The sequence below is a fragment of the Leopardus geoffroyi genome, chromosome A2 (genome assembly GCF_018350155.1).
Source record: "Leopardus geoffroyi isolate Oge1 chromosome A2, O.geoffroyi_Oge1_pat1.0, whole genome shotgun sequence".
NCBI lineage: Eukaryota > Metazoa > Chordata > Mammalia > Carnivora > Felidae > Leopardus > Leopardus geoffroyi.
In genome coordinates, this window is record NC_059331.1 from 158,590,572 (window position 1) to 158,612,039 (window position 21,468).

General features: G+C 38.8%; 1 protein-coding gene across 11 annotated transcripts in view; it reads right to left on the reverse strand.

The window, feature by feature from the left end:
- The window catches only part of TPK1 (thiamin pyrophosphokinase 1), a 359,845-nt gene that overhangs the window by 196,114 nt on the left and 142,263 nt on the right, over positions 1 to 21,468 (reverse strand). For 5 of the 11 annotated variants that reach the window (XM_045496020.1, XM_045496017.1, XM_045496024.1 and 2 more), the window contains one exon: positions 12,976 to 13,045. The exons of the other annotated variants lie outside the window; for them this stretch is intronic. In XM_045496020.1, coding sequence (XP_045351976.1) covers positions 12,976 to 13,045 — 70 coding nt within the window. The remainder of the gene's footprint in view (positions 1 to 12,975; positions 13,046 to 21,468) is intronic. 11 annotated transcript variants of the gene reach the window in all.

The window sequence follows — 21,468 nt, forward strand, 5'->3', positions numbered from 1 at the left end:
ACAAAGAAAACTGCATTCTAAGCTTCTAGCTTCAGCTGCCTTTTTAAGTACTATTCTTCAAGTCAGAAAACATTTTTTTCCATCTCTAAACCTCTCCTAAATTTTCTTGAAATAAAAGAAATAGAGCTGGGCAAATTTCATCTTAAAACGACAAATCAAGGAAATTTTTTAAATATCTGTATTACCATATTATTAAAGCAAGGCTGTCCTTTAAAGCAATGAATCCTTTTTATAGAGTACAAATTAGGAGAATAAGTTATTCTCTTAATTGTCACAAAGATTCAGATCAAGTAAAGAAAATCTTATGCTCAATGATGTAAATCTGTCTTGGTTATACATTCATGGAGAGGAAGATATATATATATATATAGATATATATATATATATATACACACACATACACACACACACACATACGTATATGTATATGTATATGTATGTATATGTATACACGTATATATATGTATATTTTTTAATTTTTTTTAATGTTTATCTATTTTTGCAAGAGAAGGGACAGAGCCTGAGCCAGGGAAGGGCAGAAATAGAGGGTGACACAGCAGGCTCCAGCCTCTGAATTATCAGCACAGAGCCCAGCATGGGGCTCAAATTCACAAGCCCTGAGAGCATGACCTGAGCTGAAGTCTAAGACTTAACCGACTGAGCCACCCAGGTGCCCTGGGAAAGGAAGATATTTTTAAAAGCAAAAGAGATCTAAAAAATATCCCAAGTCCCACAGAAAAATCATGAATCTTAAGAGTGGGGTTTTAAGGAGTTTACTTAGAAAAAAAAACACATGATACCATGAGTTCAGGGAAAACAGAATCATCTGATTAAAAGCAAGCTTTTCTAAAACCGAGGTAGTGTACATATACTATATACCCTTTTTAAAAAGTCTGTGAGGAATGTTATTAAATTTCTCAGAACGCACGGGAGGTATTTTTATCACTTCTACGTATGACAGGTAACCATTTAATTCCTTTTCACTGTCATCGAGAGTGTGAGGAATAAAAAAATCACAGATCGAGGGGCATTTTACATCACAGTAAACTTTAAGTTAGAGGAGAACCCAGGGTAGCAAAGTGTGCAGATTACGAGAGACCCTGAGAAGATCCCACACCATGATGACAGCACGGCAGCCAGAGAGAAAGCGCTGGGGGCGGGGGGCATTTGTGGAAATGTCGTTTGTGTCTGTATTTGCATCTGGTTGTCCCTACCCATGTTCACCGAAGCGAACACGGAGTGGATCCCGGTGCTAAGCACAGCCCCCTCCAGTCAGGGGTCTCCGTATGTCAGCCTTCCCATCAAGGGCGCGGGCAGTCTTCCCCCTTCGCCACCTCAGGGCGGTCACTCACTCGTATGTCCTTACACAAGAAAAGACAGGCCACTGGGAATTCAGGGGCAGCACCCGGTGCCCAGCTCACACTTGCTCTTAGAACGCAAACGCAACTGCGGATCTGGTTTCCAGATTCCGGCAGATTCCCTCGCAAGCCCAGCTTTCCGGTCCTTCCACTTACTCTTAGTTATAATATTTTCGACTGATTTTGTTGTTGTTTACATCGGTCAGAGTTCCTCTGTTCTTTACAACCAGGACCCCTCAATGAGACAAAAAGTTAAATAAGAAGCTCCTGACAACGTTAACAAAAGAGCTTTTAGTATCAGTCTCGGATTCTCCTCTTAAATAAAAGCAACTTTAAGAATTGCTTTACTGGGTCAGGAATATGCTTTCATACTTAATCTGTGAAAGCTGAAGACATTAAATTTTTATGGAAGAGCGTGTCTAATCATTCTTTAATAACTATTAAGCACATAGTGACCTAGTTCCTGGGGATGAGACGGTGAAAAAGCCAGAGACAGTACAATGCTTTCCACTGGGGTTATAGGCGGGTGGGAACATGGAAAGAAGTGGTTCCAACGTGTTGTGATAAGTGTTACGATAAGGGAAGAACCGGGTGAGAGAACATCTCAGAAGAACAATGAACTCCACTTGGTAAAGCAAGAAATCTAGCCACCAAATACCCTCACTGAGGTTTATGTAGGATTTGTCATCTATGGCCTGTGGGGAAATGACTATTATTTTCAGGGAAAGCTATCTAAAAAGGAGTAAGATTGGGGCGCCTGGGTGGTGCAGTCGGTTAAGCGTCCGACTTCAGCCAGGTCACGATCTCGCGGTCCGTGAGTTCAAGCCCCGCGTCAGGCTCTGGGCTGATGGCTCAGAGCCTGGAGCCTGTTTCCGATTCTGTGTCTCCCTCTCTCTCTGCCCCTCCCCCGTTCATGCTCTGTCTCTCTCTGTCCCAAAAATAAATAAACGTTGAAAAAAAAAATAAAATAAAAAGGAGTAAGACTGCTCAATTAAAAATATTTATTTATCGGTGCACCTGGGTGGCACAGTCCGTGTTGAGCCTGGAGCCTGCTTTGGATTCTGTGTCTCCCTCTCTCTCTGCCCCTCCCCTGCTCGCATTCTCGCTCTCAAAAATAAACGTAAATTTTTTTTAATGAAAACAAAAATATTTATCATCTTTTATTTGTTAAATTGGGTCCTACATGCCAGAGTTATTTCCCAAGATAAATAAAACAACAACAAAGAATTGTGTGAAATTAAACAGAAACACCTACAGATAATTTTGACATAATATGCAATGATATGTAATTATTGCCTAGAAAATTTTAATTTATGCCTGAATTAGGTCTGAGGAAACAAAGACTTCTGGGGAAACCCAAGGGAACTGAGTTTTGAAAGTAGTGTATACGACTTGGAAGAAAGCAGAAGAGGGATTTTATGAAAGAATTTCAAAAGAGGGTTTTGTTATAGAATAGGGTTTTATAAGTTGGTCAGACATGGTGTTCTATAAAAAAGTATCTCCGTGTGATGTTAAAACTAATTCCTTGACCTTTCAATGTATACTCCCATGGTTTTGAAAAATAACTGACCAAGTAGGATCAGTATTTCGATGGCACCAATATTTTTTTTAACGTTTACTTATTTTTGAGAGCAAGCACGTAGGAGAGGGGCAGAGAGAGAGTGCTCCAAGCAGGCTCCGAGCTCTAAGCACAGAGCCCAAGCTAGGGCTCCAACTCACGAATGGGGAGATCATGCCCTGAGCTGAAGTCAGACACTTAACCGACTGAGCTACCCAGGCGCCCCTAGATGGCACCAATATTTTAAATAACCATTGCTAAAGAGTGCTAGTGCTCACACAAGTGCTCCCTTCACGGCTGCTCCTGCCCTGAGGAGCAGGTCCCAGGTGTCAGGCACCCCAACACGGTATCCAGCAGAAATGGACGTAACCAAGCATCCAAAGCTGAAAACAGAGCTCACGGATCGAAATCCTGTGGGACCGACAACTTCTTCCCTACAGTTCAGGAAAAACATGGCGAATCTCATTCAAGAAAAGTACTAAGTGCAATTCCAAATCATACAATTTGGATTGGTAAGTCAACATCTTTAATGTTCATGATTTTTTAAATTATAGTTCCTATGAGCCTGGGCATTTATACACTAGTGTCTCCTTGTCCATCACTTAAGTTCCCTTCCCCGACTTTCTGAAGTGATAGAGTATCCAGAGATAAGCACATTAGACATAATATATACACACACACAAATATGATATTTACATCATATATATCATACACACATATACATACACACTTACATACACACAATGATTTTATTCTTGCAGTGATAAAATGTTTTTAGTTGTATTTTAAATAGCCTTTCTGAGACTCTTCGGCATATTCTCCAACTTCTGGCTAGAGACAAAATTGGAGTCTTCAAGGAATACAGTGTCAAACACCTCTCAGATCACTAAGCCAGGACTGTAAGTAAAAGTCCAGAGCTTATCCTGGTGTAAGTGCCATTTGGATATATTCCCACAAAATTTATTAACTAGCCCTTGCTCCCACTGAATTCCAGCTGTCACTTTTCTGTCCCCATAGCTGGCGCAGGTACAAATCCAGCATCCACTCAAATTTCATGTCTTCTAACGATGTGTCAACGGACAGTACATGTATCCTGTTGTTGGAGTTATTGTGCTTATTCTTGGTCTCATAATACAAAACCAAAATTTTAATAACGAGAAATAGGAAATATCTAGGTGCACGTGGGGGTGCGCTCACATATGCGCACACACTGAAACGAGTCTGAAAAATCAGACAGCGAAGGACCATTCTACAACTTTTTAATCAACATATTTATACACATACACACATGTGATTCTCAATTATTACTCCTAACTCAGCAATCTATAATATACTGAAAATAAACCAAAAAACTTGAAAAACATGAGCTCTTACATTGTACTGACAAGTGCTAAGACAATTCAAGTTCCTTTCTTTCTAAAAAGTAAAATTAAAAGAGCCATGTGTTACTCAGAACTTTTGACAGATGATCCAGGTTTCTCTGAAAAATCATCGGAAGGTAATTTATTTCTGAAGGCTCCATCCACAGTGCAGGAAAGGAAAAGGGTTTTGTCAGGAACATACTTTATGAAATAGAATAGCCATAAAGAACAATGCCTCTGATTAAATTTAGTTGTAAACTGACTTCCTGCGGCTGCTTAAAATGATTTCACTCTGAAAATTTATTTTGACTTCATGCATGATCTGACAAACACAGCATCTTTGCATACATATTCTGTCTCCCCACATCCCCCCAAATGATTCAGAGCTATGCATGGATAACTTTGAGATCTCTGATTTATAGCATTTGATAACCAACAGACTAAAATATATTAGGAAACTAATTCAATCAGCAATTCAAGAAAAATATGTCCTCACAGTTTATTGTGTAGGGTTCTTTAATAAAGACTCCTATTACAAATTTTCTTTTAAATGCGCTAATCATTTTTACCTTCCATCATTTTAATTCAAAGGCCCAGTAATGTTGACACGCTTACAGACTTAGTAATTTGATGGCATAAATACTTTTTAATGGAAACTTGTCAAAGCAAATGACTAAATAATTGCTTAAGGCTAGACTTACAAGAAATCAAGGTAAACCAGTGATCTTTGGTTTTCCTTAAGCAAGTACAAACTTGTTCCCTTTCTATATATGTTCACACATACTGAAGGTATATTTTTTTTTATCTATGCCATGAAATGCGTGAGCATTAGTTAAAATGAAGGCCAATCACTCAGAAAATTAGTCACTGGGAGACTGAAATCAATTGTCCTAAACATTAGATGTTATTGAGATCACAGTATCTGCTCAGATCCTTGACACCAACTTATTCCACAACATTTTTTATATTTGTTGTCTCATTCCATAAAAAACTAACAGTACTGAGCAAACTTTTGCAAGATTTTCACTAAGATACGGCAAATATAGGCATTATATGAGTCTCTGCTACTCTTTATATCCCTTCCACGGTGGAAGTGCCAACTTTGAAAATTATGTTTGGTTCTGACTACAAGAACTAACATTCCTCCCAAAGAATCACTTGCAAAAAGTGGCAACAGATCCCAACTAAAAAGACAATTCTTAAGAATCAAGTCTATCAACTACCTTGAAGGAACAAACAAGATTGCTGGTGGGCCTATACAATGGAGCACCACTCAACAGTGAAATGGAACAAACTACTGATACAGTCACAAGCTCAATCTCAGAAGCATGTGATCAGTCACAAAAGTCAGATACAAAAGACAACAAGCTGAATGACTCCATTTATAGGACATTCCAGAATGCTGCAGGAGCTAGGATACAGAAGTTGGGAACGGACGCAAAGGGACATGAGGGAACTTTTTGGGATGATGGACATGTTCTGATCTTGATTGCCGGTGGATATACCTGTAGATTACTTCAAAGTTTGTTGAATTGTGTGCTTAAAATGGGTGGATTTTATTGTATGAAATTATACCTGAACAAAGCTGACTAAAAACAAACAAACAAAAAAAGGAATCAGAGAAGCTGAACATCATATTCCTTCATTTCAACAACAATATGAAAAGAGCTGGAAGCTATTCAGTTACCACATGCAATGCACTAACCATGAAAGCATATTTACAGCTATTATCGAAACCTGTATCATACACGCATTTAACTATTCTGTAATTCATCACATCATAGCTTTGAAGGGCCACCCTCCACCCTCTTGGCTTATCCAATTCTTGTATAAGCAGCCCGAGTAATACACTTCTTCATTATGATTTCGCTGAGTACTCCAGAAGATCCTGATCTCTCCTTGAAATGTCGCAGATAGAGAAACTACAGCTCAAGGAAGTGGAATTACTTGGCCAAAGTCTCATAGTAATGAAGTCGTCAGATCAGATTTTGAATCCTGACCTCACTAAGGAGTCTGTGCCCTCTCACTTCACAGTTCCCAACGTGGAAATCCTGCTATTGTGGTGAATGGACAGAGAGGACAAAATTGTTCAAAGGTAATCCTATGGAAACAGACAAGTCAATGCTTCCTTCAAGAGGATGTCTGATTCTTGCTGCCAGGTGCCTGGTTTAATGATAACGACAATGACTTTGGAGGATAATCTGTAACATCGGAACCTCTTATTATTCAGTTTATTTAAATCCCATTCTGAAGTTGGTTTAGCCAGGGCACGGTAAGCTTTAGAGTCAGGTCAGCTTTATTCCTACTTGATCGCTCAGAAAAGTGGTATTGATCTGCTGATAAGAAAGCTGCGAGAACATATAAGGCTAGGAAGTCTGAAATTCTATGTGTGAGAAAATTAATGGTCTGATGGGAGTAAGCAATCAAGAATGAGCCCTCCTTTTCTGTGGGAGCCCCACAAGTTCCTCCTCAACCCACAACGTTAACAACTGTTTACGTGAAGGGTCATCTGTGCGATTTCAAGGAATTTTTACTGGACGCTGATCTTTTAAATTCAACAGAGAGCAGCTCTTCACCATCTGAGCTAAGCTAGAATAATGTTCATATGATCATCTGTAGGATCTCCCATTCAGGATGCTGGATTCATCAATTATTCTGTGAAAACTAACCAGGAAACCATACCACCACACCCCATTTCAAGCCCTTACACACTAACGATACCAAAATCCACAGCTATCCCTTAGACAAGTACACAGATGAGTTTCAAAGACTCTATGTCCTTTAGAATCACAATTCAAAGAAATTATCACATTTAACATTAGATTCTTGTTGCTCTCAGAATACCAATGAATTTAAAGGCAAGGATCTTCATTTCATGATAAAAGACTCATTTAGATAGGGATTCGAATGCAATATAAAATATTCTGAAAATAGGTGGGATGTATTCTACGTGTGATTTCAGACAAAACATGCAAAATCTTTCTAGAAAGAAGGCACTCTGGTTTATACATGCTAATAAATAACTATCCAAAGTTTCTTCTGTAGCCCAGGCAGCAAGGAGAAAGGACAAAGGAGAAAACAGAGGAAACAGCTTGGCTAAAATGAGAAGTAAAAGACAAACCCTGATTCTCAAGGTCAGGAGTTTAGATTTTATCCAGGAGACATGAGCACCTCCCCTTCTCCCTACTAGTCCACACACACACACACACACACACACACACACACACACACACACCCCACTCTGTGTCCCTAACCTTTTACACTCCAGTAGGATCCTCGGGATTATTTCTAATATGCCCATTCTGGATTAACTGTCCATTCTCTGTGTTTTTCTTTGTCATAGAACCTATCGCACTGGACTAGAATTTTCTCATTACATGCTTTATAATCTACATATTGCACACTAATTTCTTCTTTACTTGTATCACTCTAAGTTTTTTATGGGCAGGAATCACTTATTTATATATTCACAGTAACTATCAAAATATCTAACCAGAGAAGTTATTCAATAAAAGTTTGAATGAATAAAATGGATGAATGAATCATAAGCTAGATGCTACATTCTTAATTCTGTCACTGGATTATATTTTTGAGGGATCCTGTCTCATTCAAAAGCTAATTTTATTTTTAACTGTAATTTTATTTTATTTTTGACTAGTTTACCTCAACTTTCTAATAGAATAAGGTCTACAAATGTCGACATCCCTTGAAAAGTATTTTTTTAAAGAATCATCAATATCAACTATTTTTCCCGTACCGTCAAATAACTTTCGTGTGGCATTGATTTTGTGATTCTAGTTGGTCTCCATACCTCTCCTGTTCTACCTGATTCCCTCACTTCTTCCACCTCCTACCATAATTAGTTGTGACCACAATTCTAAGAACCTATAGCAATGTTTCATAATCCATTTTTCGGGTTCAAAGAGCTATCAATTCTATATCCTAAAAAAAAAAAAAAAGCCACACAAAATTCAATATATTCCCATTTCATAAAGGCCAGAGATAGGTAGAATGAATCTAACATTAATTAGGTCAGACAGTGTCCTGTGAGGGGAGATGGCAATTGGGGGTTGGGAACATGAAGAAGGCCTCTGCAATGCTGCTAATACTCTATTTACTGATCTCAGTACTGTTCGTTCATGTGCTCCCCCCCCCGCTTTGAAAAAATTCATTGAGTTATATCATTATAGTCTGTGTACTTCTCTATATGTTTGTAATATTCCCTCTGGTGGAAAAGGTGGTAATTACTGCATAGTTAACAACTTTTCCACCCTTGGTTAGGAACTGATGAGAGGAGAAGTGGTTCTCTTAGGTTATCTGGGAAAGATGCAGACATAGCAATGATTGGGTATGGGAGGAGGGCCGAGGTTAACTCTTCCATAATCCTTACTGTTCACCTGGTACCCATAAATAACAATCTTTTCATATTCTTTGACGTGGACAATTTACACTTTCCTGATCTAATTTAACGTTAATAAAACTGTCACTAGAAAAACAAAACCCTCCAAAGTCTATCAACAAGGGGCAAGAAGCAAAATCGGCTTCATAAAATCCTCCTAGAAAATCTTATTCTGCCTCATTCGTATTTGTTTTTTCCTTTCGGCCTCCTGTGGTTATTCTGACAAGGCTGAGCTTTACCATGCTGATTCAGATCAATGGTGGGTTTGACCTACTTGCCAGAAAGCAGGAGGTGGATGTTATGAGGCCACCATACGAGTTTTTAATCACAGACACCTATCAAAATATAGACATGTGACTTCATTATTAGGCTGAAGCTGCAGAAATGGGGGTATTGGCCCACACATCCAATATACCACCATAGTACCCCACATTTCTAAAAACAGATATCTGGGATTTGGAAAACAGTCAGTTAAGACTATGGGAACAAGGGTGTCTGGGTGGCTCAGTCAGTTAAGCGTCTGACTTCAGCTCAGGTCATGATCTCGCAGTTTGTGAGTTCAAGTCCCGCGTCAGTCTTGGAGCCTGCTTCGGATTCTGTCTCCCTCTCTCTCTGCTCCTCCCCTGCTCACGCTCTGTCTCATTCTGTCTCTTTCTCTCTTTCAAAAAGAAAATAAACATTAACAAAAAAGTATGGAAACAGAGTTATGGAATCACTATGTTGCATAATAAAAGTAATGTAACATTGTGGATCAACTATATTTCAGCAATGAAAAATATATATAATATAGGATATAATATGCCACTCTCAATATTACATTGAAATCAGAAATCAGTGGGGATAGTTCAGATGATTTAAAAAATAAGGTTGGAGAAACTGGCTAACCAAATAAGATTTTTTTTCCCTCAACTAAAGAAAAAAAAAAAAAGTAATGGGAGTACAAAGATTGGAGTCTTCTAAAATGTAGTCCTCTTTAATCTCGAGTCCACAACCAAAGCTAAGACCCCACTGTCATGGGCAGTGCCCATCCGACAATTCCCTGACTGGGTCTTCAACCTGCCTCAGTCTGATGTCCAGACTGAGCACACCCCCAAGTCAGAACCTGCCAGTCCTCAGGGCAGAGGTAATCCGTTCATCTAAAACGTGAGGGTCAATCGAAGTCACTCAAAACCTTATGGGAAGAGAGAGCAGAGTGACTGCAACAATATATTCATTTATCAACAAATATTTGTTGAATCTCTCATACTCCCACACATTCTCTAGGCACCACCGAGCTTCCATTCTGCAAGCTTATATTCACCTGAACAAGAAAAATTAGTCACATTTTCTGTCTTCCCAAAGAGCGGAACCAATAGGAAGACTCAATGTAACTCTTTACTACTTAGGAAGGAATAACAGATCTTTTTTTTTTTTTTTTTGCCTCCTTTTTGTTTCTCTCAACCTCCTAACATATGCTCAAATCATCATGTATTATTTTCATAGCAATAAAAAACACTTCGGACTTCTTTATGAAAAGTCAACCCTGATAAATACGGAGTGACCCCTCTCAGAGTTGAAACAAAGACCGACAAACATTTATGAAGATGGTGTAGACACCTGAGTGCGTTTGGTAAGGATCAGACATAAGGTCACTGCAGATGTTCGCCTCAGCTCTGTTCTTCCTCGGGATCTCTTCCTCCCCTTGCTCCTCTCTTGGTGTCTACATCAGTCTCCCTTCCTTCCATTTCAAATGTGTGAACAGCTCATTTTGTCCTCAGCTGGAGAAGATTCTCTACACATTCATGCTTTATTGCATAATTATAAGGTATTACATTGTAGATATGGCATTAAATAAACAAATACAAACAAACCAAGCAGTGGTCCACAAACCATACTTGGCTTTTCAAAACCTGTGTTTTCTCCTTTCTAATTCTGTTTTTCTGCTTTTCTGACAAAAATGTGAGAAAAAATAGGAATCACGTTTAGTCACCTATATCCAATTAGCATAACTGGTTATGGTTTGTATTTAATGAGATTTACTCTAAGGATTCAATTCCCACATGGGGCAATTAGTTTACTCAGCTCCCCATTAGACACTCTACCCAGGCCAGCCTTGTCCCTAAGTATCTGAGTATGAATCATTGCAAACACATTATTATAATGAGAAAAGTAACAGAAAGTACATCTTATTATTAAACATCTTCATATACGGGCAAATGGTTCTTAGATAAAATCACGTAAATCTTTTTGGAAGTCTTCCATAAGATTACTGATAAATGTGTTAAGAATATTAGAAATGATTATTTTGAAATCTGGGCAAAAATGATGATACTCACTCCACCACCCTGGTCACCTGTTTTGCTTTTAAATGTGAATGAAAGTTCACATTTCTCTCTCTTATTAGGGTGTCCTAATGTTCTCTCTCTTATGAGCGTCCAACCCAATCCAATAAAAGCAATCAGCAGGGAAATCTGTACTTTTTTCACAAGCATTCTAGATGGTTCTGATGGTCAGAGCAGAGTTGGGAAGCACTGTGTTACTATCTGTTCACAGCTCTGGTTCATGTAATTATGTTCATGAGCTACACCTACCCGTAGGGAAACAGCACTCAGTACCAGATCCCTCGCCAGCAAGCCGGCTACGGGCATGAAATGCAATCTCCAGGTCCTAATCTTGGCCTCCTGGGTATCATGCTCTTCCCTGAACCAACTGGCCCAGGCGCTTTTTAGAGTATTTTTCATACACTGTCCATGTCAGGTCTTAGGGAACATGGTCAGAGGAATCCATAAAGTTAAAAAATAAAGAACCATAAAGTGTTAAGAATTTAAATTGTTTCCTAGGCTGTCTCTACTGCCATAGTTCTTGATAATTCATCCGGGCCCTAGACATTAGTATGCCCCGTCTCAAAGGAAACATGCTTTCCTCCTGTAAGCAACGGGCTGCTTTCAAAAAGCAGCTCCAATAGAAGGCTGAAGTTAAAAATTCTGATGCCATAAAGATGTATTTTACCTCATTTCAAACTACATATATTTAATTCACACCTGCGATTTGTTGAATCATAATATTTTTATTTTATTTTTTGCAGCAAGGAGGTGATTTCTCAAACTATAAACATTTCAGTACATTTAATAACACATATGATAGAAGCGGAACGAAATTTCACAGCTAGTCTACTCATATCTGGACTATAAATTCTTATGTTTGCCAGGAGGTTGAACCATAAACATGTTGGCAATGAGCTGGATTTAAATTTGCTTTCATCAAACGTATTCCCTTGTCTAAAAATAGCTCATCATGCAAAGATCTGGGAAATCAGACAGTACAGATACCAAATCATTAAGAAGTAAGTTATTGGGGTGCCTGGGTGGCTCAGTCGGTTGAGCGTCTGACTTCAGCACAGGTCATGATTTCGCGGTCTGTGAGTCAGAGCCGCATGTCTCGACAGCTCAGAGCCTGACGCTTGCTTCTGATTCTGTGTCTCTCCATCTCTTGGCCCCTCCCCTGCTCGTGCTCTGTGTCTCTCTCTCAGTAACAAATAAACGTTAAAAAAATAAAAATAAAATAAAAATAAAAATAAACATTAAAAAAAATAAGTAACTTATCTCCTAAAATATGTGGGTGCACAACTCAGAAGTAACGAAGTTAAATTATATTTAGCTTTACTTAACACTAATACAAAAGTCTTGCTTCTACAACAGAATGTATCATTTGTTTACAAGGCCAGTTTTCATTCATTTAAACTGAATAACAACTCAAATAATCATTACTGGTTTTATTTTAGTCAGTGTTCAAAGTCCCCCCAGATACAAATATTTGATAATGCTACTTAATGAGACTTTTCAAGTAGCAGAGTGAGGGACTGTTAAATAATACGATTGGCCAGGGCACCTGGGTGGCTCAGTCAGTTTAGCGTCCAACTTCAGCTCAGGTCATGATCCCAGGGTTTGTGAGTCCCAGCCCCACATCAGGCTGTCTGCTCTCAGCACAGAGCCTATTTCAGACCCTCTGTCTCCCTCTCTCTGCCCCTCTCCCCCCTGTTCCACTCACGCATGTGCACGCTTGCTCTCTCTCAAAAATAAGCTTTAAGCATAAATGAATACATAAATAAGCACATAAATAAATAACATGGTTGGCCTAGTTATTCTAAGAGATATTCAAAACAAAGAAATAATATTAACATGGCGGAGCAGGTCTCTCACTGAGGTGGTTTTCTGTTCACTTCAAAGTAAAATTAATAGTCATCATTTACCAAGGAGAGAAGAAAACCAACCCAAGAATAGAATTAGTGGCATTTTTGACACTGACTAGAAGAAAGCATACCTTTCCCTCTCTCCTTCCGTGGTATCATATAGGCGGTTAGCACCTCCATCAGCACAGGCTCTTAAAAGAGCTTCAAATAGAAAAAACAAAGAGTATTTCAATATAAGAAGCTTAGAGCAGCACCACATAAATGATAAACATCACAAAGTAGGCACTCAGACATACACAATGTCAATGCTTCCTTCCCGCTTTGGACCTGTCACATTCAGCCCGTGACCTCTGTACGACATACCGCAAGGGATCCTGCATAGCACACGGTCAAGTTAGACAGAATCACCTAAGACAGTGTTTCTTTTTTGCATCTTTTTAAATTCCTCCTATAAAATCAAAGGGGAGGAGTGTATTGGGCGTCTTCAATCTCTCTCAAAGCTTATTTTTCCTTCTTTACAAGAGAAGATAGGATTCATGCTCAACAGGAGACAAAGGACGTAGTTGTCACTTCGTTCCCTTCCTCGATTAATTTTACAGATGTGTTCTATTGATGGCAGGTATGGGTTTCCATATGTTGTTGTGATATAACCACTTTCTTTTAAAAATAAAATCATAAACATAATGCCGTAAGGCTGTTTTAAAATATTAAGTAACAATCTAGGTAATGTGTGCACACAGTAAAAATTATGAGATGGCACAAAAGTAAAATTCAGGAAAAACCAAGACATTCGAGTAAGACTGGCTGTCTCTCCAACCGGGACTTTTATGTCTTGCTTTCACTCTAGGATTTGGAGCTACTGAGCAGTTGTTCCTTGAAATTCTCTTAGCCCAGGAACTACTGTTTTCTTGTCATTACTGCTCTCATTTCCAATTTTCCCAGAAATGTTCAGTGTCTTATCATCAGTTCCTTCTTTTCTTCTTTTTTAAATATTCTTGGGGTGCCTTGGTGGCTCAATCGGTTAAGCATCTGACTTCGGCTCAGGTTATGATCTCACAGTTCATGGGTTCGAGCCCTGCGTCGGGCTCTGTGCTGACAGCTCAGAGCCTGGAGCCTGCTTTGGACTCTGTGACTCCCTCTCCCTCTGCCCCTCCCCTGCTCAGGCTCTCTGTCTCTCAAAAAATAAATAAACTTAAAAAAATTTATAAATAAATAAAGATAGATAGATAGATAGATAGATAGATATTCTTTACCAAAAGGTTTCAGATCAAATTTTATTTTTTATCCTGGGCAAGGACAGTGAATGCGGTTATGTCCAAGATTCCAATTCCTCATCTCGAACAAACCAAAGCTTGTCTCTGTCCCCACACAGCTGTTAAAACCAAAGTCACTAGGGCCACAGAGATCAGCAAAGACACTAGGCACCAGCACCTTCAGAAGAAACACTACTCTTTGGAGCTACTGCATCATTTTCTGGCACTTACAAAATCCCCTTCCCTTCTCATTTTACCAATTATTGACAATATATATTTCCTTAGGAAGAAGGACACCCAAATTCAAATAAGCCACAAACATAACTTCAAGAAGATCACAGAATATTCTGCACATTTTCTAAATATCAAAACCCCAAAGTTCAAAACCATCAAAAACTACACTGGGTCTCATATATAAAACACGGCATACAACAACTGAATAGGAAGACAGAAGAGAATGATTAAAATAGAGACAGATGGTAAACTATCAGTAATTACCCTCCGAGTACATAAAACAATTATCTTTATACAAAATTAACATATATTAAATCTTTTTATATAAAAAGGGATTCGCCCAACTAATAAGGAAATCTAAGAAATAGTTTTGCAGTGGCTAAGAATTAGCAAATAGAGTGAATTGTCAACTTCACAGCATAGTATTTGTCAAGGATCGGTTGAATTCAACATTCATACTTGTTATGTTCCAGGCCACAAACAGAATAATAGGGTGAGTAACCAACACACTTAATACCCCAGGCTCACAATTTGGCAGAAGAAAGAGAGACTGAAGCAAATGTACAGGATGCATTATAGATTCTCAGGGAACTATAATAAAGGCAACAAAATGTAATGGGAAGACAAGGAAGGGAGAAGGAAGTTTCAGTGAACAACTCCAAACAACTGCTTATCAATAAATCTAGTTCAGGGAAGATTGGTGTTACTTTCACAATCCCAAAACTTTCTCTAATTTCTGTTACTTCTTATGCCTAAATTCACATTGACATTTTTAGAGCAGTTTATGAAAAAAGAAATATTTAGATCATAGGAAGCAAATGTGTCCATATCTACTCCTGTTTAAAATTTTTTTAACATTGGGGCGCCTGGGTGGCTCAGTCGGTTAAGCATCCGACTTCAGCTCAGGTCATGATCTCGCGGTCCGTGGGTTCGAGCCCCGCGTCGGGCTCTGGGCTGATGGCTCAGAGCCTGGAGCCTGTTTCAGATTCTGTGTCTCCCTCTTTCTCTGACCCTCCCCTGTTCATGCTCTCTCTCTGTCTCAAAAATAAATAAATGTTAAAAAAAATTTTTTTTTTAATTTTTTTAACGTTTTTATTTATTTTTATTATTATTTTTTTTTTTTTTGAGAGAGAGAGACAGACAGAGCAAGAGAGGGGGAGGAGCAGAAAGAAAGGGAGACACAGAATCCGAAGCAGGCTCCAGGCTCTGAGATGTCAGCACAGAGCCTGACATGGGGCTCGAACTCACAGACCGTGAGATCATGACCTAAGCCAAAGTCCGACGCTTGACCCACTGAGCCACCCAGGTGCCCCTATTCCTGTTTTAAATGGCAAAGGGAGCTAAAATAACCCTGAGAAATTCTATAGACTTTTCTCTCATTACCTTTAAGTTGCAAGCGGGGGTATAATCCACCTGAAAGGAAAAACAAGTTCCCATCTGGCCCAGAACAGTTTTGTTTTTAATAAAGTTTGACCAAAAAAAGATGTATTCTACCTTTTTAAAATTTTAGTAATAAAATGTTTTGGCTGGTTTAAAATACTTTCCACATATGTACATAAAGTTGCATTTGAATAACAAAATATTTCAAGCATGAAGAATGTTGGCATAAATTCACTGAGAGGATGTGGAAAAAAGTTACAAATATACCTGTTAATGAAAGTAACAAACTAAAAGACCCAGAAGTAGAAGGTACTCTTACATATTTTTTTATAAGTCATAATGAATCAGCTTCAAAAACCTGTTCACTCCATCATTTAAACTGTTCCAAACCAGAACAAATACAGGTTAGTCCATGACTTAACTCTTAATGTGAAATTTTCATTGGCATATACAGCTGAAGTTGTGTACATTTGTGAAATATTGTAACTTCAATGATTGGGCAATTATTTACTATGCATTGGGTTAATATACAACTAAAGACTACAGTACAGTAAAATCATTACATTATCTTTATATATTGGTACTACAAGTATATTAAACGTGTAAGTCGCATAAGGTGAGTTAATGTTACTGTCAGAAAATTAAGAGCTCCGTTCAAAAACAGAGGTTAATTGGCTATTTCATTGATTTCTGTTGAATAAAGTTGGACAGAAATAATGTGACTTTCTCAAAAGGAGGCTATTAAATTTGTTCTAAGTATTAAAATGGAAAAATAAAATAAAACCAAAGAAGAATTTTGCAGTTTCAGCTGAAGTCAAACAAAAGCAGACTATCAAAGGTTTCAACTCTAATCTAGATCCATCACTTACTAGCCCTCTAACTTCAAGCTAATCCCAAGCCTGCTGATTCCAATGTAAAATAAAAATTACGACAGATATTTTGCCAAATTCACAGAATTTTCAGGGGAGACAACGTGGAACTAGAAGGAAGCAGCAGAGGGAAGCATTCTCTCACATTCTGTTGAGGACACTACAACTCTGAAGGGCAGTTTGGGAGAGTAATAAAAATGTAAATGTGCATCCCTTTGATCCAGAAATTCTATGTAGCCTATAAAAACACCTGCCCAAATTCACAAAGGCATATACACAGGGATATTCGTTGTGATATGATGTGTAATCACGAAAAACTACCAGCAAACTTAACCGGTCATCAGTCGAATAGTGGTAAGATACATCATAACCATAGTAGAGAACCATAAAAAAAAGGTAGCTCTTATATGTATTTGTGTGCTCTTATCAGATACATTGTTATTTAAAACTTTAAATAACCCTTGGTCAAATCTTCCTTGCAATAGCGACTCAGAGAATGTGTGAGGGTATAACAAATCCAAGAAAACAAAGAGTCAGGCAAAAGTTACCTTACCAAGAATGTTTATCAAGTAATCAGTACTCAGTTGATAAGAGGCGCTGCAGAACGGATGCTAACATACACCCCTGAGGAAACTCCTAACAACCAGCTGAGGATAAAACCCCGGGGGGAACTGATGGCTTTTGTGGCCACCTGCATCCCACACATGGAGTGACCAGAACATTTCAAAGTCATTCCTAGGACATGACTAGACCTTCACTACTTCTGTTATCAAGCAAACTTTAGGATCTGTCTTGTACCCTTCCTTAAAGCTAAGAACACTTAGTGCTGAGTAAAGCCTATCATGTGTTACTAGTGCGTTAATTCAAACCCAAGACCACCTCTGTATTCCACAGACCCAAACCCTTTAACAGTGATTATTAGTGAGGAATGGGTATGGCATCATGGAAAAGACTTGTTTTTTCACTCTTTACGTTAAACACTGTGCTGTTAAAAATATCTGCACAAGGGGCGCCTGGGTGGCGCAGTCGGTTAAGCGTCCGACTTCAGCCAGGTCACGATCTCACGGTCCGTGAGTTCGAGCCCCGCGTCAGGCTCTGGGCTGATGGCTCAGAGCCTGGAGCCTGTTTCCGATTCTGTGTCTCCCTCTCTCTCTGCCCCTCCCCCATTCATGCTCTGTCTCTCTCTGTCCCAAGAATAAATAAACATTGAAAAAAAAAAATTTAAAAAATATCTGCACAAAAGAATTTGAATCATAGTGTAATTTTAATTTTAAAAAATCAGCAGTAGGAACTAAAAGGGGAAATACACATAAAGTAATGTAACAATTCCAGATATAACCCCATTGTTAGAAGGAATCAAATATTTGGTCAGACTTTGTTAGGACTGAATTGAAGATGCCTACAGTTGATCTAGAGGAAAGAGAAGGTCCGAATCTTCTTTAGAAGGCTTACTGTATCCCTAGAGAGCTAAGTAACTCTAATTACCAAAATCCTGTTTCTTCCCAGCACAGGTCCTAACTCCTAGTACCCCAAGGATTCAATTAGCCTTTGCGTACGTGAAACCAATCTAATCCGTCAATACTACTGGTTTAAGCCAGGATTCTTTCCCTGCCTGACACAGCCATCCACGAGTTCATCCAGCTACGGCAGAAAAAGTATGTCCCTTCTGGATGAGACTCAGCAACAGTCCACTAATACACATTAATAAGGAAATGAAAATCGCTGAGAACCACCGTGAGCACATTCACAACTACACTGATGCCAGCAGAAGGTTCACTATCAGGCACTACAGAGAAGAGTGTTGTTTGGTTTGTTTTTATTGTGGTAAGAACACTTCACAGGAGATCTACCCTCTTAAAAGCTTAGGTAAGCAACACAGTCTCATTAACTAGAGGGGCAGTGTCGTGTAACAGATCTCTAGAACTTGATGGTGTTGCGTAACTGAAACCTTAGATCCCTGGAATAACAACTCTTCATTTGTTCTTTCCCTCAGCCCCCTGCAACCACCGTTCTATTCTCGGCTACATGCTTGACTATTTTAGCTGCCTCACACAAGGGGTCCGGGCAGTACTTTTCCTTCTGTGGCTGGCTTTTTCCACTTCACTTAATGTCCTTCAGGCTCATCCCGGTTTTCACGTATTGCAAGATTTTCTTCCTTTTTTTTTTTTTTAATTTTTTTTAACCTTTATTTATTTTTGAGACAGAGAGAGACAGAGCATGAATGGGGGAGGGGCAGAGAGAGAGGGAGACACAGAATCGGAAGCAGGCTCCAGGCTCCGAGCCATCAGCCCAGAGCCCGACGCAGGGCTCGAACCCACGGACCACGAGATCATGACCTGAAGTCGGACGCTTAACCGACTGAGCCACCCAGGCGCCCCAAGATTTTCTTCCTTTTAAAAAATGTCTTATTTTGGGGGGACCCCGGTCACCCATTTCTCCCATCTCACTCCCGCCACCTCTGGCAGCCACCTATTTGTTCTGTGCATCTATCAGACGGTGGTGGTGTTATTTTGGGGGTTTTGGTTCTTTGCAAGATACATAGCCTACAAATTATCTTCTCCCATTCTGTAGGCTGCGTTTTCACCCTGTTGTTGTCTCCGCACAAAAGTTTTCTGGTTTGATGTAATCCCATATCTCATTTTGCTTTTGTTGCCTGTGCTCTTAAGCATCATATCCATGAAATCATTGCAAAGCCAATGTCAGACGTTTTTCCTTATGTTTTCTTCTGTAAGTTTTACAGTTTGGGGTTTTACATTTAACTCTTTAATCCATTTTGCATTGAAAATAAGTGTTTTTAACCAACTTTTATCATGAGAGACTATACTTAGCAATTATTTACACGTCGTACTTAAATCAGCCAAGAAGCTCTGGATGATTTAATTCTTCCAGAAATATCTCTTGCTTAAAAACATTTATTTCACCTACAGTTATTCTCTGCCGGTATTAAAAACTCAACCATATAATGAAGCTTAGTAAGAAACAGATTCTGTATGAGGATTCACGGAAGCTTTTCTTTAGTGAACTATTACCTTTAAGCTCTTTTAGGTATTATCCACTTTTGGCATTTCTTAAACACTACATAAAAAAAAAAACAGAACATCTGTTTAAGATATTTCTGTTATTTAAAAGAGAGTTAAAGGAACTTCCTTGGAGATCTTTCATATGTGAGGGTGTTGAATATATTGATCTCTGATAAAAGGAAAAACACATATTAAGATACAATCATCTACATATAAAATGGTAGTTAATGATTTTTACATTTATACAACTTTAAGCACAAGATACTGCTTACAGTGGTACTTCTGCAAAAGAGGACAGGATTAGGAAAAAGATTGGTTTTTGTACTTTCAGTCACAGGGGACATTAAATCTATACCCAAATCCAGATATGACATACGGCCCAATCTATGCCAACCTCCTTCTATCCATTCAAAAATAATGACACTGAAAAAGACTTGCCACATTCCCTTTCCTACTGCCCTGCAACCAGAGAGACTCTGACCCGACCTTGAGAAGGCTGGTCTATGATCTATCAAATCAACACAGAGAATGAAGTCAGCATAGTAAAGTAAAGCTAGGCCAAGAGCACTGTCTGGGTCCCACAGCCATAGCAAGGGCCAGGCACTAGCCTTTTCAATTATATGAACTCTAAACGCCCTTTTCGGGCTCAGGCCAAGTACACTTGATACAGGAAGAGCCCTAACTAATACAAATCTTAATTTCTGTTTCAAAGACACTGAATCTTCCTTCTATCAGGTGGAGAAGACTACTTTTCAGGTCTCCAATCTGTGATGGACCAAGCCCTTAAGAGGAGAGGCATATTTCTTTAGAGAGTATATAGTAAAAATAGGCAGACTATCACCAGCACAGCCTTGATTATGATGCAAAGCAGTTAGTTCATGCACAGGATTAACAGAGACAGACAAGCATGCTTTTCCTATCAAGACATGATTTCATGTGGAAACACCTTCATTCAGAGGATGTCACAGAAATATATGCTCTGAGAGAGATAGCAACAATTTACTTTGCTCACAGACGTACTGAAATGCATAATTATTTGCTGTTTAGATAACTCAGTTTTAGAGAAAAGGTTTTATAGTATATTTATGTACAATTAAGAAGGCTCATATTATTTGTAATATCCTACAAACAGTAAGTGGCATACTCTTTAAATTTTAGTCAAGTCAGTAGTACAGAATTTTCCTTATTTCAAATAAAAACCAAGTACTTATATTGAGCATCTATAGGCACAGTGCTGTACTAGTCCTAATGATCTGGGTTCATGCCACATAATTAAGATTTTTATTACCAATAGGTAAGTGTTGCAGTATAAATTCTATAATCCTTTCTCTCTGCCACCTTCTATCTCCCCGCCTCCTAGTTATACAGCATGGAGCTAAAGGATGACATTTGGTTATCCTTGATGCAATTTATAAAGTCTAAAATCAGGTACCCCCTTAACACTGAGTGATACCAAATACTTCATTACTAAATTAAAAAATCTTAAAAACAGCCAAATATCAAACTGTCTGCTTATCCTGAAGTACCCTCATAATGTGTGAAAAATGCAAAGCATGAAGCAGCACAAAGATGGTCTTATATACATGAAGCTAGCATAGGCATGTTTCTACAAATGTGTCTTGTTAAAAACAAGGATGAGTCCATCCTCAATCATCACATCTTTACTAAAGGTTGGCCATTCTTTAGGGCCAAGGTAGAAAATACGCATGCTTTATCTATGGCGAGTAAAAAAACATACCACAGAGCTTTGTTGGTGTTGTTGTAACACAGCACAACACTTGCTCAGCACTGGCACTATTCACATTCTGAACTTCTGTTGCGAGGGGGTCGCTTAGCACAGAATGCTTACCAGCATCCTTGGCCTCTAC